This window comes from Tauraco erythrolophus, chromosome 13 (genome assembly GCF_009769465.1).
Source record: "Tauraco erythrolophus isolate bTauEry1 chromosome 13, bTauEry1.pri, whole genome shotgun sequence".
Taxonomy (NCBI): Eukaryota; Metazoa; Chordata; class Aves; order Musophagiformes; family Musophagidae; genus Tauraco; species Tauraco erythrolophus.
The window spans coordinates 3,518,468-3,540,976 of record NC_141477.1 but is presented as its reverse complement, the minus strand read 5'-3'; the positions used below and the strand labels follow the sequence as shown (position 1 = coordinate 3,540,976).

At 36.6% G+C, this 22,509-nt stretch overlaps 1 protein-coding gene across 1 annotated transcript in view; it reads right to left on the bottom strand.

Moving 5' to 3' along the window:
* Positions 1 to 21,932, bottom strand: part of KLHL4 (kelch like family member 4) — a 41,094-nt gene extending 19,162 nt beyond the window's left edge. Inside the window, exon 1 of the mRNA XM_086619511.1 lies at positions 21,511 to 21,932. Within this exon, the coding sequence (XP_086475637.1) occupies positions 21,511 to 21,932 (422 nt within the window). The remainder of the gene's footprint in view (positions 1 to 21,510) is intronic.
* Between the last annotated feature and the right edge of the window lie 577 nt (positions 21,933 to 22,509).

Sequence of the window (22,509 nt, the reverse complement as noted above, 5' to 3'; positions counted from 1 at the left end):
GTAAGACTGCACGTAAACTGTGGTTTGTTACAGTTAACTGTAGTAGGTGGTGCTATGGAGTTTTCAATGCCTTTGGATGCACCAGAGTCAAACGTATTTGTTCAGACCTGGCCCTGCCAGACTCACTGGGTATGTAAGATCGTTTATGGTCTGCAGAGATGCATTATTTCTGGTATAACTGAGTCCTGCCAGCCCTGAGATGTAGCTATGTGTCACCTGAGAAACGGCAGACCTGGTACGTCTGAAGTCCTCAGACGCACTGCGCGTGTGCGCGGCACGTGCACGTGTGTTTCTGTCTGGGCAATCTCAGGTTATGCTGCTAATTGCAAACGCAGTAAGATATTCCAAATCAGTGCTATAAACTCTCTAGCTTTCTTTTGAAGCTCTTTGTTACAAGTTCAAATGCATTTCCTTTTTCTTTTTTTAAGAAAAAGGGGCAAATCAAGTTCACCTATGATGTCTATTCCTTTGTAGTTTACAGCTTACAAAAATTAATTTGTCTCAGTGAGTTTAATGACTACACTTTTTTTGTTTGTTTTCCCTCAATGCTTCATTGAAAATGAAGAAGCTGCAAAATTGGATTATATGCTCGTTAGTTTTGCATCAGCTACTTGATGCCAAATTCATACTCTATAACATTGATGTTTTGCTGCTTACCTCTCAAATGTTCTTTAACATGTTTCAGAAAATTATTTTTTCAAAAATATCTTTTTTCAGATTCATTATATCCACACTAAGTATTGTATTTAAGTATGTATTACATTGCACGTCTCCTTGATGTTTTCAGAAAGCAACTAGCATAATGCTCAACCATCCCTATTGCAAATGCACAGTACTGGTTTCTTGAAATAAATAATTTCCCATAATATGTATATATTCGTGGGCAGAACAATCATTTATAAGCTGCAAATATTTACAGGGACTTAAAGTCTAATAATTTCCTTCAGTCCTGGGTACTTTTTTTGCGTGTTTTGTGGAGTGACTTTTAACTATAGCAGAAATACCACTAACATAATTAATTATTTCAAAGACAAAGGTCTTCAGAGACTGAAAAATACTGGAAGAAAAAAAAAGTACTCCATTAACTTTATTCATACTAATATTATAGTTGCTAGTTTATCTTCAGCAGCTGAATCAAAATGGTAGCAATAGTACATTACGGAAGGGAAAAAAAGAAATTTAAAGATAAATATTTATATATTTTCCTTAGTGTATGAATGTCAGTGCAGAGAACTCAAAGACTGACCTTCAGAATATAGTAGTTGGCATCAGTGAACTAAAAAAGACAGAAATGAAAGTATCTTACAGAAAGAAAATTGTAAAAATATCCTTGATTCTGATGCCTTTATGTTGAATTATAATACGGATGCTGTGGACTGTAGTATAAAAATAGGCAAGCTAGCTGCAAATGTACCTGTCACATCTCGTTCTGTGGGGTATGGGTTAATGTGTTGAGAACAACACATTAGGAGAACTCAAGGTTCATGTGAACCTACTCAGAAAGGAAACATGTAGAAGATGGAGAAATATGTTTTCTATTAAATGTGTACAAGTTTGGACAAACAAAATCTGAATACTGAGTAATAAGAATTTCCAAAGAAGCGTTAGCCCTATGATGACCAAGGAATTAGTCTTCCACTCAGTCAGGAGGGAAAATTATCAATGAACTGTTCTGAAGAATCAGAATCCGAAGTTGCTTAATGTCATCTTTGTGTTAGTGTTCACTAGGATGCTGAGTTGTGTTAACACCGTTAGCGTTAGTAATAACGGCTTAAGAACATGGATAAGCCTAGAGAGAGCAGAGATAAACCTATATTTAAATGATTCCAAAGTAGCTGAGCTCTATGAATTTCATCTTAGGTAGAAAGCCAAGTGAAACAGTTTCAGATATTTCCTGTAAGGATTTGTGAAGGATAGCTAAAATACGGTACCACTTTTAAAAAGAAGCAACATGAAATTTTGAAACAGACAATATAAACTGAAAACTTGAAGAAATAATCAAAAATCATTAAGCATTTGGATGATAACAACGAGATAAATACCAGCCAGCATTGCTGTTCAGAACGAATCATGTCATCGCATTGTGGTTTTTTTTGACAAGATAACGAAGCTTAGTAGGAGAAAAACATTAGTTGTCAGAAGTCATCTTGACTCTTGGATGACTTCCGACACTATTTCACATGACATTTTCAAAATTGAGCTAGGATGGCACTTTTTAAGTGTAATAAATATGAGAGATATGAACAACTTGCATAGCTACTCTTGAAAATTTATCAGGGATTCACTTTCAAAGGCAAACAATGTTCTGGGTGCAATCCAGGCAAATTCTGGTTCTGATGTTACACCTTATTTTTGTTGCAGACACGCATGAGATAGAAACAGGTTTTAATTGTTAGATAGATGTGCAATAGTAAGTCACAAACTTTTTCAGAATACAATTTAATTCCGCAGAGCCATCTTTACCCTTGCCCTTATTGAACTTTAGGTAAATGTTTACTTTTCAAACACCTGCTCACATTTGCCTGTGAGTAATTACCTGAAAGCAACACAGGCTCAGAAGTGACAGTCGAGGTAACTGCTAGATTATACCGGACACCAAACAAGCTGTGACTCAAAAATGGTGTTCTGGAGGTAAAACTTCATCTTTTCTTTATTCAGAGAATGCATGTGATGAGTTTTGTGCTTCATTCCAGGCCCACAATTTTTTACATTTCTGAATTATATTGAAATTATTTTCTGTCTTCATGAAGTACTCTTCAGTAATCGGCACAGTGCTCTTCATTAATCAGTGTATAAAGGATAAATTCGATTTTCCTCGTTATTTAGTAAGAACATGATAAAACATAAATGCCATCTATTTGCCATGTCCTTTTTAAAATTCGGTATGTTCTTAAAGTGCCTCATTAAGTGTGCCTATGGCCAAAAATCAGACAGAAGCTATGATGATAAGGAAGCTTAGAAGCCTAATATTGCATGAGAACCGGGAGATAAAATGCAGTATTTGAAATTTTCTGCTCCTAATAAAGCTATTGTTTATATTTTTATGGTGACCACTTCCGTTTTGGATATTTGTGGAACATGCCTAATTACTCTGCTATAGTATTTGTGAAATTCAGTTTAAGCAAGTAACTGTTCAGTTCAGTTAGCGGTGTCCCTTCCAGATTTTTATTTTGGATCACCTTACCTCTGCACTGTAAATACACATTAGACCTCCTAAGGACTTTATCATAGGCAAAAACACCACTGTGACTTCAGCTCTGTGGTGCACTGTGTGTGCTTTCTGGTGACAAGGCATGAGACAAAACTGCAGCTTCATCAATTTAGTTTGTTTGTGCAGCAATATTTACAATGCAGCTCGTTTTTTCTTCTCTCTCTCATTTGTTTTTGCTTATTCAAGAAAACTGCAGTCAGCCCCCACATAGGCAGACTCAATCCTGTGCAGCTGTAGGAGCTCTGACCCTGTCTGTTGGGCAATGTCGTAGGGCTGGAGATGGAAAAATGCTGTTCTCCTACACAAAATCGTAGGGCTGTAGCATCTGTTAGAGATAAACCACTTTGGCTGAGAAATCAGAAAAATATTTCAGTTAGGAAGCCATTTCTGAACACAGAAAAAATATTGATGAAGTTGATGCAGCTGTACTAATTGCTTGCTGATACATTTATACCACATAAGTAACGGTCCCGACTTCTGCCTTAAAATTTCTACTACCTTTGTCTCCTTTATTACTTATTCTTTGTAAATTTAACAGCTAAAGATTGTGTTGAAGTTTTTAGGATATGGGTAAAAAACTTTGATCCAAAAGACTAAGAACATTTCTACTGTGTCGATGACTGCTGAGGTAGTAACAACAACAGAAAATAATGTAACGATTAAAGAAATAAGCAACAGAAATGTATAATTATTTAAGTTAATGGAGAGACTGCTGACTTCTAACCTATCTAAACTGAAAGTTCAGATTGACAGTTCATTTAGAAATTGGAGCTCTTGAAACTGCTTGCTTTTAATAATTTTTTTTTATTTCTAATATTAACATAAACCTGCCACTTTTCTCGGCTAGCATTAGTTAAAATATTTTTTTTTCATTTGAGATTACAAGTATAGGTGCGCCTATCATCAAACACAGGAGCTTCAGCACGCTGCTGAAAGTACTTCAGCTGTTTGAGTGTTGTTCTTCCCTCTAGACATGGTAATATACAGATGAATGCCATTATGATTCATATCAGGATGAATTTGGGTTAGGATATTTTGAATTCTCATATGAACAGAAAACATGTATTTGGTGGGGTAGTTCTGCTGGAAAACAGAGGCTCCAACCAAACTGCAGAGCCCCTAAGCACTGCACAGTCCTTTATGCTGGTGTCAGCTGTGGACACATCATGGTTTCATGTTACAAAGAGGGATAGATCTAAACACTCTCCCTAGTAAGCTGTTTTCCTTTGGAAATTGTATATTTATTTTTTTAACAGAGCAGGTTAATTATAAAATTATTTTCCATGCTCACTGCTGTGCAGATTGTTCTTATCAGCATGGGTGCTCCCTCAGTTGTTGATCTATTCTGTTGAACTTTTGCTACTAGGAAGACAGTTTGTTGAAAGCTTTGTGCATTCCTTTATTGGCATCTTATGTCTACAGTGGTTTCATGCTCACTAGTTACTTTATACAGATAATTAAGAAATGGGAAATTCCTATGTACATAGAAAGTAGTTTCTGTAATTTATTACTGTGTAAGAGCACAGTAAGGTCTGGTCCAGATCTTCTTTGGTTGCACTATAGTCCTATGTGAATTATTTTTGTTTAACTGCTGAAGACAAACATTTTAAAATCTCTCTGTTATCTAAACGCCTATTCAAGAGTCACCGTCTATGAGATTTTGTTCCTGAGTTTCGGGGTGCAGTTTGAAAGTTGCTCAGCTATATATTGCAGACCCATTCACGAATTTCGAGTGGCGTTAAAATTAGGAGTTAACTGGCCTCCACTTCCCTTGAGTCAGAATGAGGGGTTGGGAAAGGCTGTGGAGGAAGCCCTACTGGCCTCTGCAGTGCCCCACACTGCCTTCCTAAAAGGACTCGAGGTGATGGTGCAGATCCACTGGGAGTAAAATCCACAGCCCTGAGGCTGATGGCTGAAACGCAACATTCATGGGCTGAGCAAAGAGGTTTCTAGTGAGGCAGTTTAAATTGTTGAATTCAATAAAGGACTGAGGGAGTAAAAATCAGCAAATCTTTGATGTTTGATGGCCGCTGGATTACACAGTGTGACTAGGGACCTTATCGCAGTGACCTGTCAGTGTTAAAATTGCTGATATAGTAGGAGTTTTCAATTTAGATAATGATTCTCTTCCTGAGTCAGACTAATCTGAATACGAAACTTTACTATAAACATTATAATGGCATGACTTAAGAACACTTATTTCCATAGCATGAGATACTCTCTTAAAAATTGGAGCTTTAGCAATATCTAATCAGTCTGGACAGTGCCCAGTGCATCCGTGAGTGTTTTATTGTCATAGATAGATGTCTGTCTACAGTGATGAAGTGAGTGGCTCAGACAAATCATGTAAATTAATGCCACCTCTAAATCACCATTCAAGAACATTAACGTCCAGGAGAATTAGCACTGTATTCATTTACGTTATGTAATAAAGAATAACAACGAAGTGAAAAGTTTCAGATAAAAAGATACGACTATGTATACTGCCATCTTAAAATTAACCTTTGTTCTGACAATGCCAAATGTAATGGGGGCTACTTAAATACCCATGTGTCTTTTTTTCTCAAATTATAAACAGTGTTGGAGTTCACTTTTTACTCTTTGTTTGCATGTATATGAAAGCTATTATCTTGCTATTCACAGATATTAAAGTAGATATTTTGAGATTACAACTAACTGCTGAAGGGTTTAAAGTCTGCATGCCATTCCTTTATAGCCACCTTGATAACTACACAAGGTTAAGCAGGTGCCATACAAGGATAAGGAAATTACAAAAAGTCAATCTGTAACTATGGTTCATTAGTAATAAAATCAATATCCATACACTGATATCGATAGATGCTTTTGAACTATATTAAAAGATTGATTAGAAAATACTAGGTTAAATGCTGATGTAGGAACCAGCAACTTAATAGAAACTGAAGTCATTAGCCATTGTTTATACCAGTGGCAATTAGGACCTGTAGTTATTATTTATTAGAGCAACCAAAAGACTATCTTTTCTCTAAACCAGCATGTTTAACCATTAATGCGCTGATTCAACCATTTCCTGCAGAAGAAGGAAGTATTTCCCTGTATGGTAATATTGCATGTCTGTCATGGTGAATATTGTTGTATAACTCAGTTTTAAACATTCATTTTACCTAAGACAAACAAGAAAATCAATACTAAGACACTGTACATTGAATTTTACCATGCGAGATGTGATACGATGTAAACTAGGAGGAATACTTCATTGTCTTAACACAGACTCCAACAGTGTAAGAAGTGTTCTGCAGTCGTCACTGAATGCATGATTTCTAAACTAATGTTTATATTAAATTATTGTGTTGCAGAGAAATTAAAAGTCATGAAGGAGATATTCAGTGAGGCTGACTACTTCTCGCTCAACTTTCTTGTAGCTAGTGATAGCATTTTTATATAATTTAATAGTGTTGTTCTAAAGAACAGAAAACGATGTGACCAGAAGGCATGATATAGCACTATCTCAGGCTGTCAAAATGTACAAAATGAAAAGTAATGACTAAATGCTGGACATGAGCTTGTGGCATTTTTATTTAGAGGACAGACAAAACAAAAGAAGAAATTTTTCACTCTGAGGGTGGTGAGGCACTCGAACAGGTTGCCCAGAGAAGCTGTGGCTGCCCCATCCCTGGCAGTGTTCAAGGCCAGGTTGGATGAAGCTTTGGGCAACCTGGTGTAGTGGAGGGTGTCCCTGCCCATGGCAGGGGGGTTGGAACTGGATGATCTTTGAGGTCCCTTTCAGCCCAAACCGTTCTATGATTCTATGATTTAAAATACAAGCCAATGGCAAAAAAAAAAAAGATTATTTTAAATCCAAGCATGATTATTGCCAGATTAAACTGATTAAGTCTGTATTTCTTACTTCATTAAGCACCTTTCAGAAAGATTCCTGATGGGAGAGATCGTGAGGAAGAAGACCTGCTTTACACTATCCCCTTTCAGGTTTGTTGGCAAAAGTGGAACAAAGGGGAGCTTGGGAGATACAAGTATAAGAAAAAAATGAATATGAAGTGGTTCCGTCTCCAGTGAACAGAATTTTGAGAAGCCAGAGAGTAACAGTCTCTACAGCAACTATCCTTTCCCCTATTGTTTTGGGCCTTGCAGCTAATCAGCTATAGATACTGCTGTGAGATTTTTTTAAGACAGCTTGATTTAATGAAAACTCCAATCACTGCTGTAATACCTTGGTACATACTTCTCACTTCTTTTTTTGTACTTCATCAAACGCAAAGGGGCTCCATTCTTGTGCTTGCCATGAGCATTTCATTTTTTGCATCTTTTTCTGTTCTACTTTCATCTTTTTAGATTTTCACTAAGCAATAACAAGACTTTATGTTTCACTTAAACGGGAAAGCATGATAATCTCCACTTCAGCTGAAGGCACCACTTTAAATTTCACTGTATGTGACACTTCCCCAGTCATGTGTAATTCTACGGGCTTATTCCAAAATATCTCCTCACCTGATACAGCTGATCTCTGGGATACCTCATTCAAGGCTAAACACTACTGCAATGGAAAGAAGTGTGTGATTTTTTTTTTTTTGTAATCTATTTAGTCGATGTGCACTGTCATAGTTAGATAGTGAGAATATGTACAAACAGTACATAGTACATACAAATAGTGAGAATATGTACAAAGATATGGTCAGCCACACAGATAGAAAGCACACTTGAGGGGTAGACTGAAGTTTTCTATTCTGTGAGGTTTTGTTAGCTACATAATTTTATCTGTGGTCTATCCCTCTCTTTTCTTAATTGTGTAATTAGAGTGTTTCCCTCTGTTATAGCCAAATAGTTCTATGTGTTCATAGGTACAGATATTCTGATTCCAAAGTATTCTCCAGCCAGTTGTTATCTTCTGGTTTTCTGTGTCAGAAAACATAACTAAAACCTAGGTCTAGAAGGGTATTGAAATAACTTTGCCTGTTGTATTCATATCTGGCTCAATTGACTGGATTTGCTTTCAAGTCTGTACAATAAAACCAGCATACACTGAATACCCTTTCATAGGTACTGAAAGAAATTGTTAATGTTATAAATTACGTAGTCTAATGTGCTTTATCTCCTGCTCTTATCCTTGGTCATTGACTTTCACTTTTTTAATAGCCAAGAAAGAGCTTAGTATTCATGATTATATGCATTTTGGTTAATGTCAGAAATTAATGTCCACTGAACATTCAGTATGCTCACTCAGAAAAGTATGTTTTTGAGAAAGTAACTTACAAAAATTGCTTCTTGAGGAAGCCTCTATTCATGAGTCCATAGCATCTTTGTATTATAGAATTGTCTCTACAACCTTTGTAGATAGGCTATTAGGTCTGCTTTTATTTTACAGCATTGAGTGTATTTAACACTATTTCTGACAACATGTCTTAAGAAAACCAGTACTTTTGATACCATTTGTGACTTGGCATTTATCCTGGCAGGTAATAGTGATAACTGCTCCAATAAGCCAGGGTCTATGTCAACATCAGCTCACTGTAATTGAATAAGAATAAAACCATGAAATCTAAATAAAAGTAGTATATGAAATTAAAAGAAAAATAAAGGCAAGCTGAACAGTACAAGTGGAACTGATACAAATTGCAGAAAATATTGCTTATAGTATTATTATAACAGATTTTTTTCCTGGAGTGCCTGTACTATTCACTATTCTAGGCTGGAGGGAGGCAAAATCACGTTAGAGTGTGATCTTACAAAATATAACAGAGCAACTTTATCACATTTATTCAATAAAATATGTATTACAACTTTTGCTGAGGTTGTGATGTAACAATAACTAAATGAAGCATGCGATAATACGCTATCACATCTCATCTTGATAGAAAAACCAGTGTTTTCTGCCTCCTGAAGAAGGAATCCATTATTTAGGTCACTTGCAGTCTGTATTGTTTCAGTGAAAAGATGCTACAAGATACGCCTTAAGACTATTCACCAGGTCATATAGTTTCCATCTTTAGAGGTTTTAAAGACTCAACTAGATAAAGCCCAGAGCAACCTGGTCTGATCTCACAGCTGACCCTGCTTTGAGTAGGGGTTGGGCTAGAGACTTCCTGAGATCCCCTCCAACACGAGTTATTCTGTGATCTTATGATCCTATGACTCCTGGTAATATGAAAAAAAGGAAATAATATACTTAATGAGGGTTTCAACTGGAGAGTAAAAAGGCTTTCAATAGATTAATGTAAACACTTACCTGTTACCATCTAAATGTTTTAAGGTTGTCCTGAAAACATTGATGCTCCCCTCCACGGAAATTATGATGATTTAACTTTCCTTTTGGGAAATTTCTCAGTTTCTCACATGGTTTTCTCTTATGACTGTAGAAAACTGCTATTAGTTGTTTAATCTTTGTGCAATATCATAAAATATATTCTACTGTATTCCTACTGACCATGTTTCCACCAACGAGAAGATCAAATGAGAGATAATCAAATGTTTTAAGGGTAGGTCAGCCTTTCTGCCCACCTTTTGCTAGACATTGTCTGCCAAACACCCCTTTATTGAATAAAATTGACGTTCCCTCCAAATTCAACATGAAATTTGATATATTAAGTTGAACAGGCAAAGCTGAAACTATATTTATGCTACTTCTGGGTCAGGACCCTTTTTTGCTGGGGTCTTACCTTTCTATCTTTCCATGAGTATACAGATCACCTTAACATATTCCAAATTTTTCCTCTCTATAAAAAACTGGTTTTGCATTTGAAAGAGAATATCTGAGGTATAGGAAAATTGAAAAGACCTCAGCAACAGTTTGTAGAATTAAAAACATAACAGATGAGAAAGGAGTCTAGAGGTTAGAAATTTCACATTTCAGCTATGTTATTCTCCAAAAGTATTTTAAAATATGGTTATCATTGACAGCTACTTATTAGAAAAGGTAAAAATTTGTGGGTTTTGCCATCAATTGACTCACGAAATGTCACAGCAGTAGCCCGTAAAAGTGAAATAACAGTCTTTTCACTTAATGGCTTGACATATGGAGAACAGCAAAGGATGTTTTAGAAACCGTATAGACTTAAAAGAAAACAGCTTGTGGAAATTCAAAGATGAGGTATCATTCTGATGTATTGTTTAAAATATATGCGGAAATAATTGCAGATTTTTATATGAAAAGTAAAAGCTCAATAGCTTGCTAGTAAACGTATCAGAGCTTTATTGCTCCACTGAACAGGCCAAACTGTCCTTCCAGTCCTGACTTTGTCCCTTTACTAGTTGTGTTAAGTTCAAGTTTGAATTCCCTGTAACACTAAGTGAAAAAGTATAAGAAAACTTTAAACAGCTGACTAGTAATTGAGCTATATATTGAGTGAGAAAGTAAGAGGCACATATGAGCTTTACTGCTTTGTGGCATCCCATGAGACCTTCACGCCGAGCAACTTTATTGGCCTGTTGTAACACCAAGCCACTTTAAATTTCTTTTATAGATGAATTTAGGATCCTTGAAGTGAATGAAAAAAGCAAATTAAGACCAAAAAAATTAGTCCTGACTTACAACCTTCTTCCCTTCTGTGCTTCTCTCACTGCTTCGTTGTGTTCTGGTTGAACAGTCTGGCTCCTGCATGATCACAACACCGAGTCCTTAGGAAGCTGTCTTACACTGCTTGTAAATCCACCACGACAAGCTATATCAAGAGACAGAGTTGACTGTACTGCTGGATGATTTTACTAGGTCAAGCATCTCAGACAAAGATCAAAAGTCCATCCTAAGCCACTGCTCTAACACATAGAGGGAGGTGGAGGTGGGTGCAAGTGATGACACAGGAGGGAATTTCTGGCTTTACACGTAGTTTTCTGTAAACTGAATGACCAGCTGGATAGACTGGAGGCAATCTTCTGTGAGTGTTCTCTGTGAGACAGTCATGAAAATCATGACTCAGAACAACCATTTTAGTGTTTAACTGCTTTTTACAAAATACTATTCTAAAAGACATTTATGTATGTTTGTTTTAAAACTCTTGATATAATCATAGTTCAGTGTTTACATATGTTTTGAATTACACTTCATGACTCAGAAAAGAAGTACAAAATTCTCCTGTGTGCTGGACAAAATAGAGAACTTTCTGCAGAAAGCTGTAGTGGTGATGTCCAAAATAACTGATGGTTTTCATCGGTTACTCCAAACGAAATTATTTTGTAGCAAAAATAAATTTTGAAATACCTTGCTTGGGTGGACAGTGAGGATGCACCCTCTTTGTAGTGGCATCCAAGAGTGCACCAAGACTGAGTAATGGCACACAGTAGTATTGTGCCATTGCCCAAATTATAGACAAGGTCTCTTAAAACTGAGAAACTGAAACATTGCAAAATTTGAAATTTATTTTTCAATAATTCAAATCCTATGTCTTCTAGATTTCTGGAGCTGTTGCTCTCTGAAAAAGAGAAGAAAAGGCAAGGCCAGGTTGGACGAGGCCCTGAGCAACCTGATCTAGTTGGAGATATCCCTGTTCCTTGCAGGGGGGTTGGACTAGATGACCTTTGAAGGTCCCTTCCAGCCCTAACCATTCTATGATTCTATATATTTTCATGCTCAACAGAGAGTCAGGTGTGTCTCTGGTCATGGCAGACTGCAACCGCCTTCCAGGCTGTCACCTGCCTGGGCACTAAAGAGGCAAACAGAGAATGCAGAGCACTGTGGTGGTAAAGCTTACATGGAGCAGGTTATATGATATCTTTTGGCAAGTCACATCTGCCCTAGATTCAAAAGGATGGGCCAGAAATGGTGTCACCAGAGCTGATCTTTCTTCTTGCGTTGCCACTACAGAAATGGCAAATGCACATCTTTCGCTGTAAACATATGGCCGTGCAAAATATGAGCACAAATGGATCAAAACCAAAGGTAATGTTGGAACAAATATCCCCAGTCTGGAAACCGAGGGGTTTAATGACAAAGCTTTTGATTTATCACTGTGGTCATGGCAGAAATGGAAAGAACTAACTTCCACCAAAGACGTAGGGCATGACTAAGATAAAATTACAGAGATATTTTTTGTCTGCACGTGTGTATATGTGCATCTCTATTTCTTCATGTTCTGAAGCATTCTGAAACGGTATGACATGGAGACACAGAGCTTTCCTGAGCATCTGTGCTAAATGAACACTGTAAAAGAGGTTTCCCTAGCAACGCAAACCATATGTAATAGCTTAAAATAGCTTTCCTCCAACTCCTAGGATTTCTTAGTGGTTTGCTCACAATTTCCATTTAAATCAAGGCATGTTTGCCCAGTTCAAAAGGGTTCTTCATTTTCTCAACTTCTGTTAAAATGAACAGGCTTTGAAAGTGCTCATTTCTTGCAAGAATGCCTCCCTTCCTCTTGACTTCTAATTTATCAGGTAAACCGAAGCATAGCAAATGTTGGCAGTGGCTGTCCACTTTATCAAATGTATTCTTTTTACATTTGCAGTTGAAAACATTTTATTGCAAATAGATTGGTGGTCTTTACTGCTTATTGTAACAGGAAACTTCTAGTTAAAGTAGTAGACTTTGATTTTTGTGGTATTATTGTCACGAGATGATAAGCTGTGCAACTATATAGTGTAATACATCAATCATAATGTATATGCATTCCACTCTGCATTGTAGTAGCAGTTTGTAGGCAAATTCTGGTCCTTGAAAACACTGATCAGTTCTTATTGTGTCCCTTGGCAAATGGGTAGCAAATGCTATCTTAACATGAGCAAACTGCGATCCCAAGAGGCTAAATGGCTTCTCTGAGTTTATGTAAGAAGCAAGCAATAAATCTGAGACATAACCCATGGATACTGATTTTCAGACCCTAATGCAGCTAGTCATAAAGTCATACATTTTAAAAGTTAGAAGCAGGATGAGAGAGCTTGAGTTTGAGGGTGTATCTTCAGATACTTTGAGTTGTCCTTCTTGCTACCTGAGAGCAGCAGACAGTTTTAGTGAAAAATCCTGATTTATCATATAGAATGGGAACAGTTACTAGAATGACATGAAAGATGCTATATGTTAATAATTGTAGAATTCCAAAAGAATAGTTTGAAAGAATCAGGCTCTAAGGTCTTATTCTATCTATTTTAATTAGCTTTAAATTGTTTTGACTATTAAGCATTTGCTTGGAGAAGGAGGGAAGGGGTGGACTGGGAGAAGATTTGTTGTCAGAACTGTGTGGGAAGTTCTTGTGCCGGTATATCTGATGACAGAGACACTGGGGTGGAATCTGATTTCACAGAGGAGGAAATTTTGTTATAGCTTTGGTTTAGAGATTAGTTTTGAAGTATATTTCCTATACTTACCTTAAGCTCTTTCTGTGAACCCCGACAGTACTTCAGCTTCATTTTTGTATTCATTTAGCCTGCATACCTATAGGTGTGCCATACAAAAGCCATACTCTTTATCTTATCACCTTATCTAGTCATTCTCTAAATATAGTATCATTATTTCATTCTTCCAGAATGAAAGGAGCTAAGCCAAATTGGTATAAATTGGGCTAACTCAGCTGTTTGATTATAACAAACAAATCCCTTTGTTTCTTTAAATGTGAAAGATTCTAGTAATGTTCCTCATTACAGTATTTCAATTAGTTCAAAGTAAACAATTCAGCCACAAACAACAGTGAAAATAAACTTAATTTCTTTCAGAATGCTGTCTAGCTATAACTTTCAAATCAAGCAAAAACTCTCCCCCTTTTCCAAGAATGCTTCAACAACCATACGATTCCCTGTTGATTTTACAATTGCATATGCTCACCATGTCTGTAAAAACTGTTCTGCATTGGTAGCATGTGTTTAATCATCTCCTTAACTTTTTCTGGAGACAGTAAGAAGTGATTTTAAGAACAGTAAGAACTCTTTAAAAAGTAATTTAACAGCTGTCTTTGCTGAGAGCAAGCTGTATGGGGTGGAAATGAGAAGATAATTGAATCATAAAGAAATTGTTTTGAAATGAATAGAACTGTCCTAGTTTCTTAAATTACTATTAAATGGTATTTTTTTTTTTCCCTGGTCTGTAATAATTCATCTTTGAAAGCTGTAGATGTTAAACATATAGCCTGTAAAATATTGTGTGTTTTTAGTAAGTCATATTATTTCTCATAGCCTTTTTGGTGGGGGCTGGGGGGGACAAGGTTAGACTTGATGTTATCCAGAGGTCCTTTCCAGTTTAAATTACTCTATTATTCTATTTATGTAGCTATGAAAAAATATTTTGAATAAATATCCACTCTTTCCACCAGCTAAATACAAAATTAATTTCAAAACACAAACCTACTTCTTCCTTTACTCCTTAATAACTGTTTCAGCCTACTTTAATTTCATATACTTTTTGCCTTTTCAAGTTCCTCATAGGATGTCATAATAGAAGGAGAAAGTAGGAATGAAATCTGCTGAGGATGTCTTTGAGACATATTGATTCTAATTTCTGTTTCAAGAGTTCTTGTATGAGGCAACAGCATTTGTTTAGTCAGAATGACTTCACTGGGCACTGTTCATTACATTCAGACATTGCCTGAAAAGTCTTAGTCCTCCTTGTGAATTATCGACTCCTGGGAAAAGGTTAATGTACTCTTAGATTTTAATCCTGCATCAGACACCACTTCTTATAGCTTCACAAATTTCCTACAAGCAAACATTAGTTATGAAAGGAAAAAATTTCTTGGTTACTCTCATCTACATTTTTCCAGTGAGCTGTGAGTGAATTTCAGTAAAATGGTATTAAAATTCAGCTTAATGTCACTAATTATCTCGTGTGCTACATGTGCCTTTGTTCAGTTCATAAGTAAAACCAGAGTAATCTCTGGCACCAGCAGATGCAGCATCTCAGTGATGTCAATGGGCTGCTCATCAACCATCATTGCCCAGAACGTCACCCTCACTCCCCCGCTGCAAACTGCTCTTCCATGGAGCTAAAACATTGAAAGGCCACATGAGCTGTTCAAGCATCACTTCTCAGAGATCAGCTACAATATCTAAAGTAACCAATTTCAAATGTCTCCAATTTCAAATTCATATTTTGACCTTTATATAAAGGTCATCTTTGGAAGACAATTAGTTTTTGCTCGTCCCTGCGGTAGCAGTGAAGCATTTTGGCTATCCATGGCAGACTGGCATAAAATTATCTTTTTGAAATACACTGCTGAAGTATACATTAAATTGTTGTAAGTATTAAAGAAACCACAAAGTTTTTCACAAGACAGAAACATAATTTTTTTTTCTAACTTTTACTTCTTGTCAAATTCTGCAGTATTAAAGTAATATAATTATTATTCCTAAGCACTTAGAAATGCAAGAGAAGACTAACAGTCAGCAAGAATTTGTCAAGCATAGCAGGTCAAAATAAACTGAAGTCCTTCATTAACAGGTTGTAGTAGACATTACAAAGAATAGAAAAGAAGTAGCTGTCGTTCGTATCTTGGACATGAGAATATTCTTTGACAGTCTCATATCATATGGTACTAAGTTCAGCCTGAAGTACTGTTTGCCGTAAACCATCATGGAATGGGTGTGAAACTGGTTTGAAATCATACTTTTGAAGTAATTATCAATGGTTCACTGATAAATAGGAAGCTAAATCAAACTGAGTTCCTAAGGAACTTTCCACTGAAGTTCCACTATGACTTTTCGTAATTTTCGTAAGAGAAAACTTTGATAGGAACTTTATTACAATTGAAGATCATGACAAGCTGATAAGAGCTGCAAGTATGTTGGAGCATAGGATCAGAATTGAATATTAAATCAGTAAATTTGAGACATTGAATAAGATCAGAATTGAATATTAACTGAGCAAATTGGAGACATTTTCTGATAAACAAGATGGAATTTATTTGTGTAAAGTACTGTATTTAGGAACAAATAACTGCAAAAATGTACAGATGGTTAGGGAACAGGTCTTTGGTACAGGGTCAGGAGTTTCACATGAATCACAAGCCAGGCACGAGCAATAGCACCATGTTGTTGACAAAAAAAACACCGAGCAGGATATTCAAACAGATTTTCAGTCTGAATGACATGTGAGTGATCCTGCCCTCACTTTATCTGCTTTAATCAGATCATAGCCAGGTCTGACCACAGTGCTGCGAGTACACGCAGGCACGCTGGAGAAAGTCAGGAGAGCAACGAAAATGATCATAGTTGTCTAGCATTGGACTTTTGAAAAAAAGATTGCAAGAACTGCAGCACTTTAGACTTATTGCAATTTTCAAATATAGAAACGAATGCTGAAAAGAATAGTGCAGGAATAAGAATAAGGGGAACAATATCCTATCTATATCCGTGGGGGAAATATCAAGGAAATAATGAGCTTAAATTGTACTACAGATAACCAAGGAAGCACCTAAACATGGCTGACCCAACTTTGTCATAGGAGGATTGACATGCCATCTGACTAGATGTCCAGTGTTCTTTTTTTATGTTTGCTAACCTTTTATCTGCGAAAGTTAACACTTTTGAGTGTCTTTTTTTCAGAATGTTGGAAGTTCAGTGAAAATAGTATTGGAGCATTTATGTTTTCATTTAAAAATAAAGGCTGCTGCGGCGTGAGATTAGGAATAATAATTTCTAAATTTTTGCCTTAGGCATCAGAGAGAGTTCATGAAACTGAATTCTTACTCATGAGAGGAAAATAGTGTCATGATGTACTTACTACTCTGAATGCAGCACTTTATCATCTTCTGTGCAAAGGATACATCGTAGTCCTTCCATTTGCTAGATGCATTGTCATTCATTATCATCCATTCTCAGGAAGCAGTGGTTGGACTCTGATTTTTTGGATACCCAGAGCTGTACTCTTAATGCAAAAAATCCTCTCACTCTGGTTTCACCAGTGTTTTCATAGAATAATTCATATGCTCCATTTTCACTAGGAAAATTATCACATTTTCTGTTTTGGAAATGGCCTTTTGTATTGGAAAATTAAGGTGACATCCTTTTGGTGAGTGTGTGTTACAAACTTCAGAGGACATGATGAATGTGTAGTGTAATGGCTCTCCCTAAAAAAGTGCTCAGCAGAAGAAAACATGACAGCATGTGTCCTTGATCTGTGCCACAATAGCTAACCAAAAAAATGACATTGTATGTGCAAGAAATTGAGGTCAGGCACTGCACACTGATTTATTCACTTCCACCTGTTCAATATCTTCTGGGATACTGCAACAATTACAGACGTATTTTTACCTTGTGGTACCTTTTATTTCACACTGAATTGTGAACCACGGCTGTTATCTGTTACTGGAAATAAAAGTAGAACTCTGGGAAAACCCTCATATGGGGAATAATATCCAAAATAGTCATGTATGTGTGTATATGTGTAACATCATAGTTGCTACAGAAAATGCATTGCTTCAAATAAGAGGATACTCCCGAATACCTGTTTCCATCAGTACCAATTGTTTGGATTATGACATCAAAAGATTCTATTAAAATTAATTAGAAGTATATTTCGCCTCATGTGGGAAATTAGAAAGCATGTATCTTTAGCAAAACTAGTTTTTCAACCAAACTAGGGTTTGTCAGCAATTTTTCAGTCGCATAATTAGAAAAAATGCATGAGGGAAAAATGATGAATGGATTCTACATTCATTATTGAAATCTAACTGCCTTTGAGGAACTAGGAAAATAGGTACACACATACTTTACCAGCACACATGGTCTTCAATAGTATACTTATAGAATCATGCTATAACTCCCTGCAAGCATGCATAAATTGACGTGGCCATGTAGCATAACTTTAATAAGTACTGGGCATAGTGCTCCTGTGGAAAGGTCAATACAGTCATGTCTGTGAGTCCAAACTTTGTCGAAGGAAGTAACAGAGGTAATTAAAGATCATGGAGTCTTCTCGTTAGGAGGTATCATTGCTTTTTCAGTTTCAGCTAAAGTGCACGAAAATCCACAACCATGCCTTCTGAATCAGAAGCAATTCACAGTTTATTTACCATGCATTGTTTCAGAGTTCTCTTAAGCTCCTACTCGCTTTAAGCCAAACCTAAAATTTGTGAAGGTTTTTGCTCTTCATTTGTATGGCCATGTTCTGTGGGTTTAGCTTTCTGACCATCTCAGTGATACTATAATGTTTTATAGTGGGAAATACGGTGTACAAATAAACAAAATAAGTTAGTATCTAGTTAAGTTTTAGCTCGTTTCTCTGGTTTTCACCCGTTAAAAGGTCCCAGTCCTCGTTCGAGGAGTAGATCGGTGGGAAGCAGACTGGGTCAATGAAATGTGTATCTTCCACTGTCAGGTTTTTTCAAAACTACAGCTGTAACTTTCATAAGGATCTCGTAACAGGTCAAGGCCCATCATTTTAGCTGCTTCCAGAAGACTGTTTGCTACCTGTTGAGCATGTTCCCTTAGCAACACTGGATAAGACAGTCCCCAGGCACGCTGGGAGGCTTTACTTAACCTTGAGCCAAAAAGCAATTCCTTTATCTGTTATGCACCTAGCATTTGTTGGTTGGTCACATCTTAACTGGCTACTGTTGCTACAAAACTAATGAGTTTTGGTGACTTAAGCTCTCATTTACTTTGTCATTTGTCATGGGATATCATTGAGGAACAAGCCTGTAGGTCAGAAAGGGTCCTTTAGGCACCCTTTAACTTGGGTACAGGAGGACCGAAAAAGAATAAAGCAAGCAGAACAAGTGTATTGCTGATAGTATATTCAAAAAGGAACTATTATTTGGAACTTTCTTATTTACCTTTCCTTCCCAATAAACAAGTCTCGTTTCATCAAACCCCGGGGTGCTATGTTTGCATCACTGGCAATGTTAAGTCCTGAGGTTTCTAGAGAAAAACATCTCAAGATTTTCCAAAGAAATTAAGAACATTGATTTCATGTTTAAAAAGCTTTTTGGTAGGAAGCATTAAGCTGCTAGTAGAAACTTTCACAGTGTGCTCAAGATCAAGGTGTTGGCCTGGTTTTCTAACCTTTTCTGCTTTTTGCAATGTCCAAGTGACACGTAGCAGTGTCCTGCTTTAGAGTCCAGCTAAAAATGAGACTTCTACAGGCACAGGTGAACTCACTGGATTAGAGACAGTCACTCTGAAGATACAATTCCTTCTGTGGAATAAGAGGCAAATTTCTATGAGGTTGTCTTTGGTGTCCTCAGGTATGAAAGTGAAAGAGCTGCAATAATTGTATAGTTCATTAAGCAGTGGCTTTAACAGTGGAAGGAGAGGGACTCAGGGGATCCTGCAAATGCCTCATTTTTCAGATGCGTTAATTACTACCAGATCCTGTTGACTACAATAGATTGGGACTATTTGGAACTTCTAAAGAAAAAGGAGGCCCAAAATGATTTACAAGGATGATTTCAAAGGCATAAGATGAGGCATTGTTCTGAAGAGATGAAAATATATCCAGCAACTAGATATAGATACACATATAGATATAGATACAGATATAGATAGATATAAGGCTGCTTCTCTTCATTTCTTCTTCTCAATATTTCATTTCTACCTGATCAATTAACATATTAATTCATGTGTGGCCTGTGCTGGATGCTATGGGGGAAGAGAATGGTGATTTATTTAATGATTTCTGTTGGTACATATTTAAGAAATCGGAGCTATGTTAAGGTGTCTTTGATGATCTATTTTACTTTCTGGAAATAAAATTTTAATTATAGAGAAACTCGTAATCGTGAATCACTTTCTAAACAATTTCTTACAAATTCAGCCTTGTGTGTTAAGATAGGTTTTAACCTACAACAAAAAAGCTAACCAGCTTTTACTGATAACTTTACAGAAAATACACTCATTTTAGTATCACAGTACTTTATAAGATATATTCCCAAAACTTTTCTAAAAGCTGCAAATTTAAACAGCTCAAGAGAAGAACTTAAATTTGCACTAATATGAAGGCACACAGCTTCATGAGGTCTTAGCAGAAAGTATGTATATAGCTGGAGAAAATGTTACATCTTATTTTAGAAGACAGTGGCTTGTTACCTTCCAAATTGAATTGATTATGTGTTTTTTTTACCTTTTTCTTCATCTGATTTAGAATCTCATTCTGATTTCTCAGTGTTCTTTATTTTTTTTCAAGTTAAATTTACTTTCTTTCTAAGGTGTACCTAAAATAACTTTTTTTTTAGGACATTTGTACTGTCATTCGAAATATTATACTAAGAGTATGCTTCTTACACATTACAAACTTGTGCACTAGTAAACATACAGAACTGCCACATTCCTACCTCACTGATTTTATTCTGTAATGATTTTATGTAGTACATATTGACTCCTAGCACCATTTTCAAAATGATATTTTGGAATGCATTTTTTTTGTTCAGTCTGCACATGTTCCCTACACCAGATGTACAACTTGAAAAATAATAACTGCTAAAATTACACAAACTGTCAGCTTTGGATTTAGTGAGAGAAACTGTAACCTTAAGATAGATTTGTATTTAAATACAATATAAGAAACCTAAATTATTCCCAATCTCATCAATGGCAATCTCATGAGATGACCATCTTATCAAATGGTGCAAATAATCACATTATAAATGCATAACTTGAGTCCAAGGTGGGGTAAAATCGTTGCTGTATAAACTAATAATACCGACATCAATTTTGAAAAAAAAATAATAAAAAAATAAAAGGCATGCTTAATCAAATAGCTGGTACTAATATATTCTTCTCTGTATTAACATCTTAAAAATAGCTCTTCCTTTGTGCTTACACCTTTAAGGTCTCATAGCTGTAATGTTTTTTCACCTGACCTTGCAGAAAGTATTTGTCTTAGAATAACAAACAAGCTTTAAAAGTAATGTGATTTCAAATAAACCTTTAAAAAAGGCAAGTAACGATGCTTCCTTTCCACTTAATTCGAGGTTAATTATACTTGTCAAGCAGGCAGTAAAAAAAAAGCAGTGAGAAATTTGACAGATCGATGGCAACCAGACAGACTGTGCACCTCCAGCAGTTCCCATTTGTCAAAGTTGCACCCATTGATAAAGTCAGAATGAGGACAGGATTTCCAAAGGCTCATTATTCATCGCACTCAAACATAATAAATCAAGACCCCCCAAAATTAATATGCTGTAAACCATAATAGAGAAAATTTGACAAACCGGCAGAATTTATTTTTATGGAATAGTTATGAAATGATGTATCTTAAGCAAAGATCAAAATTTCTTTACAATGTTCCTGTTCATTTTTTTAATGTGAATGTGTTCCTATTCATTTGAGCGTGGGCGTGCACATATAAAGGGAGATTAATGCAGTAAGGAGCTCTGGTTAAAAACAAAGAGTTTTAGGGAATAACTTGGACAGAAGTATGGCTTTCTAAGTGCAGACTTTAAAACTCTTACCTCTCTGCAGATTCATCTGAATTTTCTTCTGTGATCATCTGCAACTCCTGTGTGGTTTTACTTGAATCTTCTTTGACACAGTTTTCCTCTGTGCTTGTTTTGGGAATATCCTCATTCGATCGAAGCTGTTCTATGAGATTTTGTTGATGCCAGGTTTGAATAGACCGGTGGTGCACTGGGGTTGGACCTGGCACGGGTGCCAGTATATTGTGGTGGACAGGACTGCTGTTTTTCTTCAGCCCATTTCTGTCCCGAGAGTGGTTCTTCAACCTGTTCTGAACCGGTGTCCCTCTGTGCTCATATCCTTCCTGCTGATGGCAGCCCCCCGTGCCTGCGGAGCCTTGCGAGGGGTGACTGAACCACCTCCAGCGGAGCCTCAGGATCTGCTTCACATCAAACTCTTTCTTTCCAGATACTGACATTTTTTCCAGGGGGGGAAAAAAAAAAAAAAAAAAAAGACAAAAGCCTATTCTTTTAAAAAGGAAACGGATTCTTTGTTATCTGTATTTCAACTCCTCTTCTTAAGAAAAGACAACAAAAGAACAAATACCGGTAGCTCTCTCCCTCTCTCTTCTGATTAATATACTGCCAGCTCCTCGCGCCGATGCTGAGCTGCTGCTAGCTGTATAGGTGGGAATCCATACTGACAGGATGATGAGGTCAGACCTTAAACAAGTAAATCAGCTTAGCACAGGAAAGCAGCAACCAGAACACTACGCAGCTGCTGGGCTTACACACTCCCAGCACTATAGCACAGCTCCAATATAGAACCGACCCTCACATGATCCTCAGGGATCCTAAGCTGCAACTTAAGATGCAGGAAAGCACATGCAAATAAAGTGACAAGACTTTCTGTCTCACCAGGTTTTCCATCAAGCCTGCTAACAAGCAATGCTGCGTTTCACTGAAGGTTCATACAGAATTCTTTTCGAAATCATGCAGATTTTTCACGATGCGCTGTGAAACTATCCTGCAGTTCATGTGTTTCCTTAAGGGGCT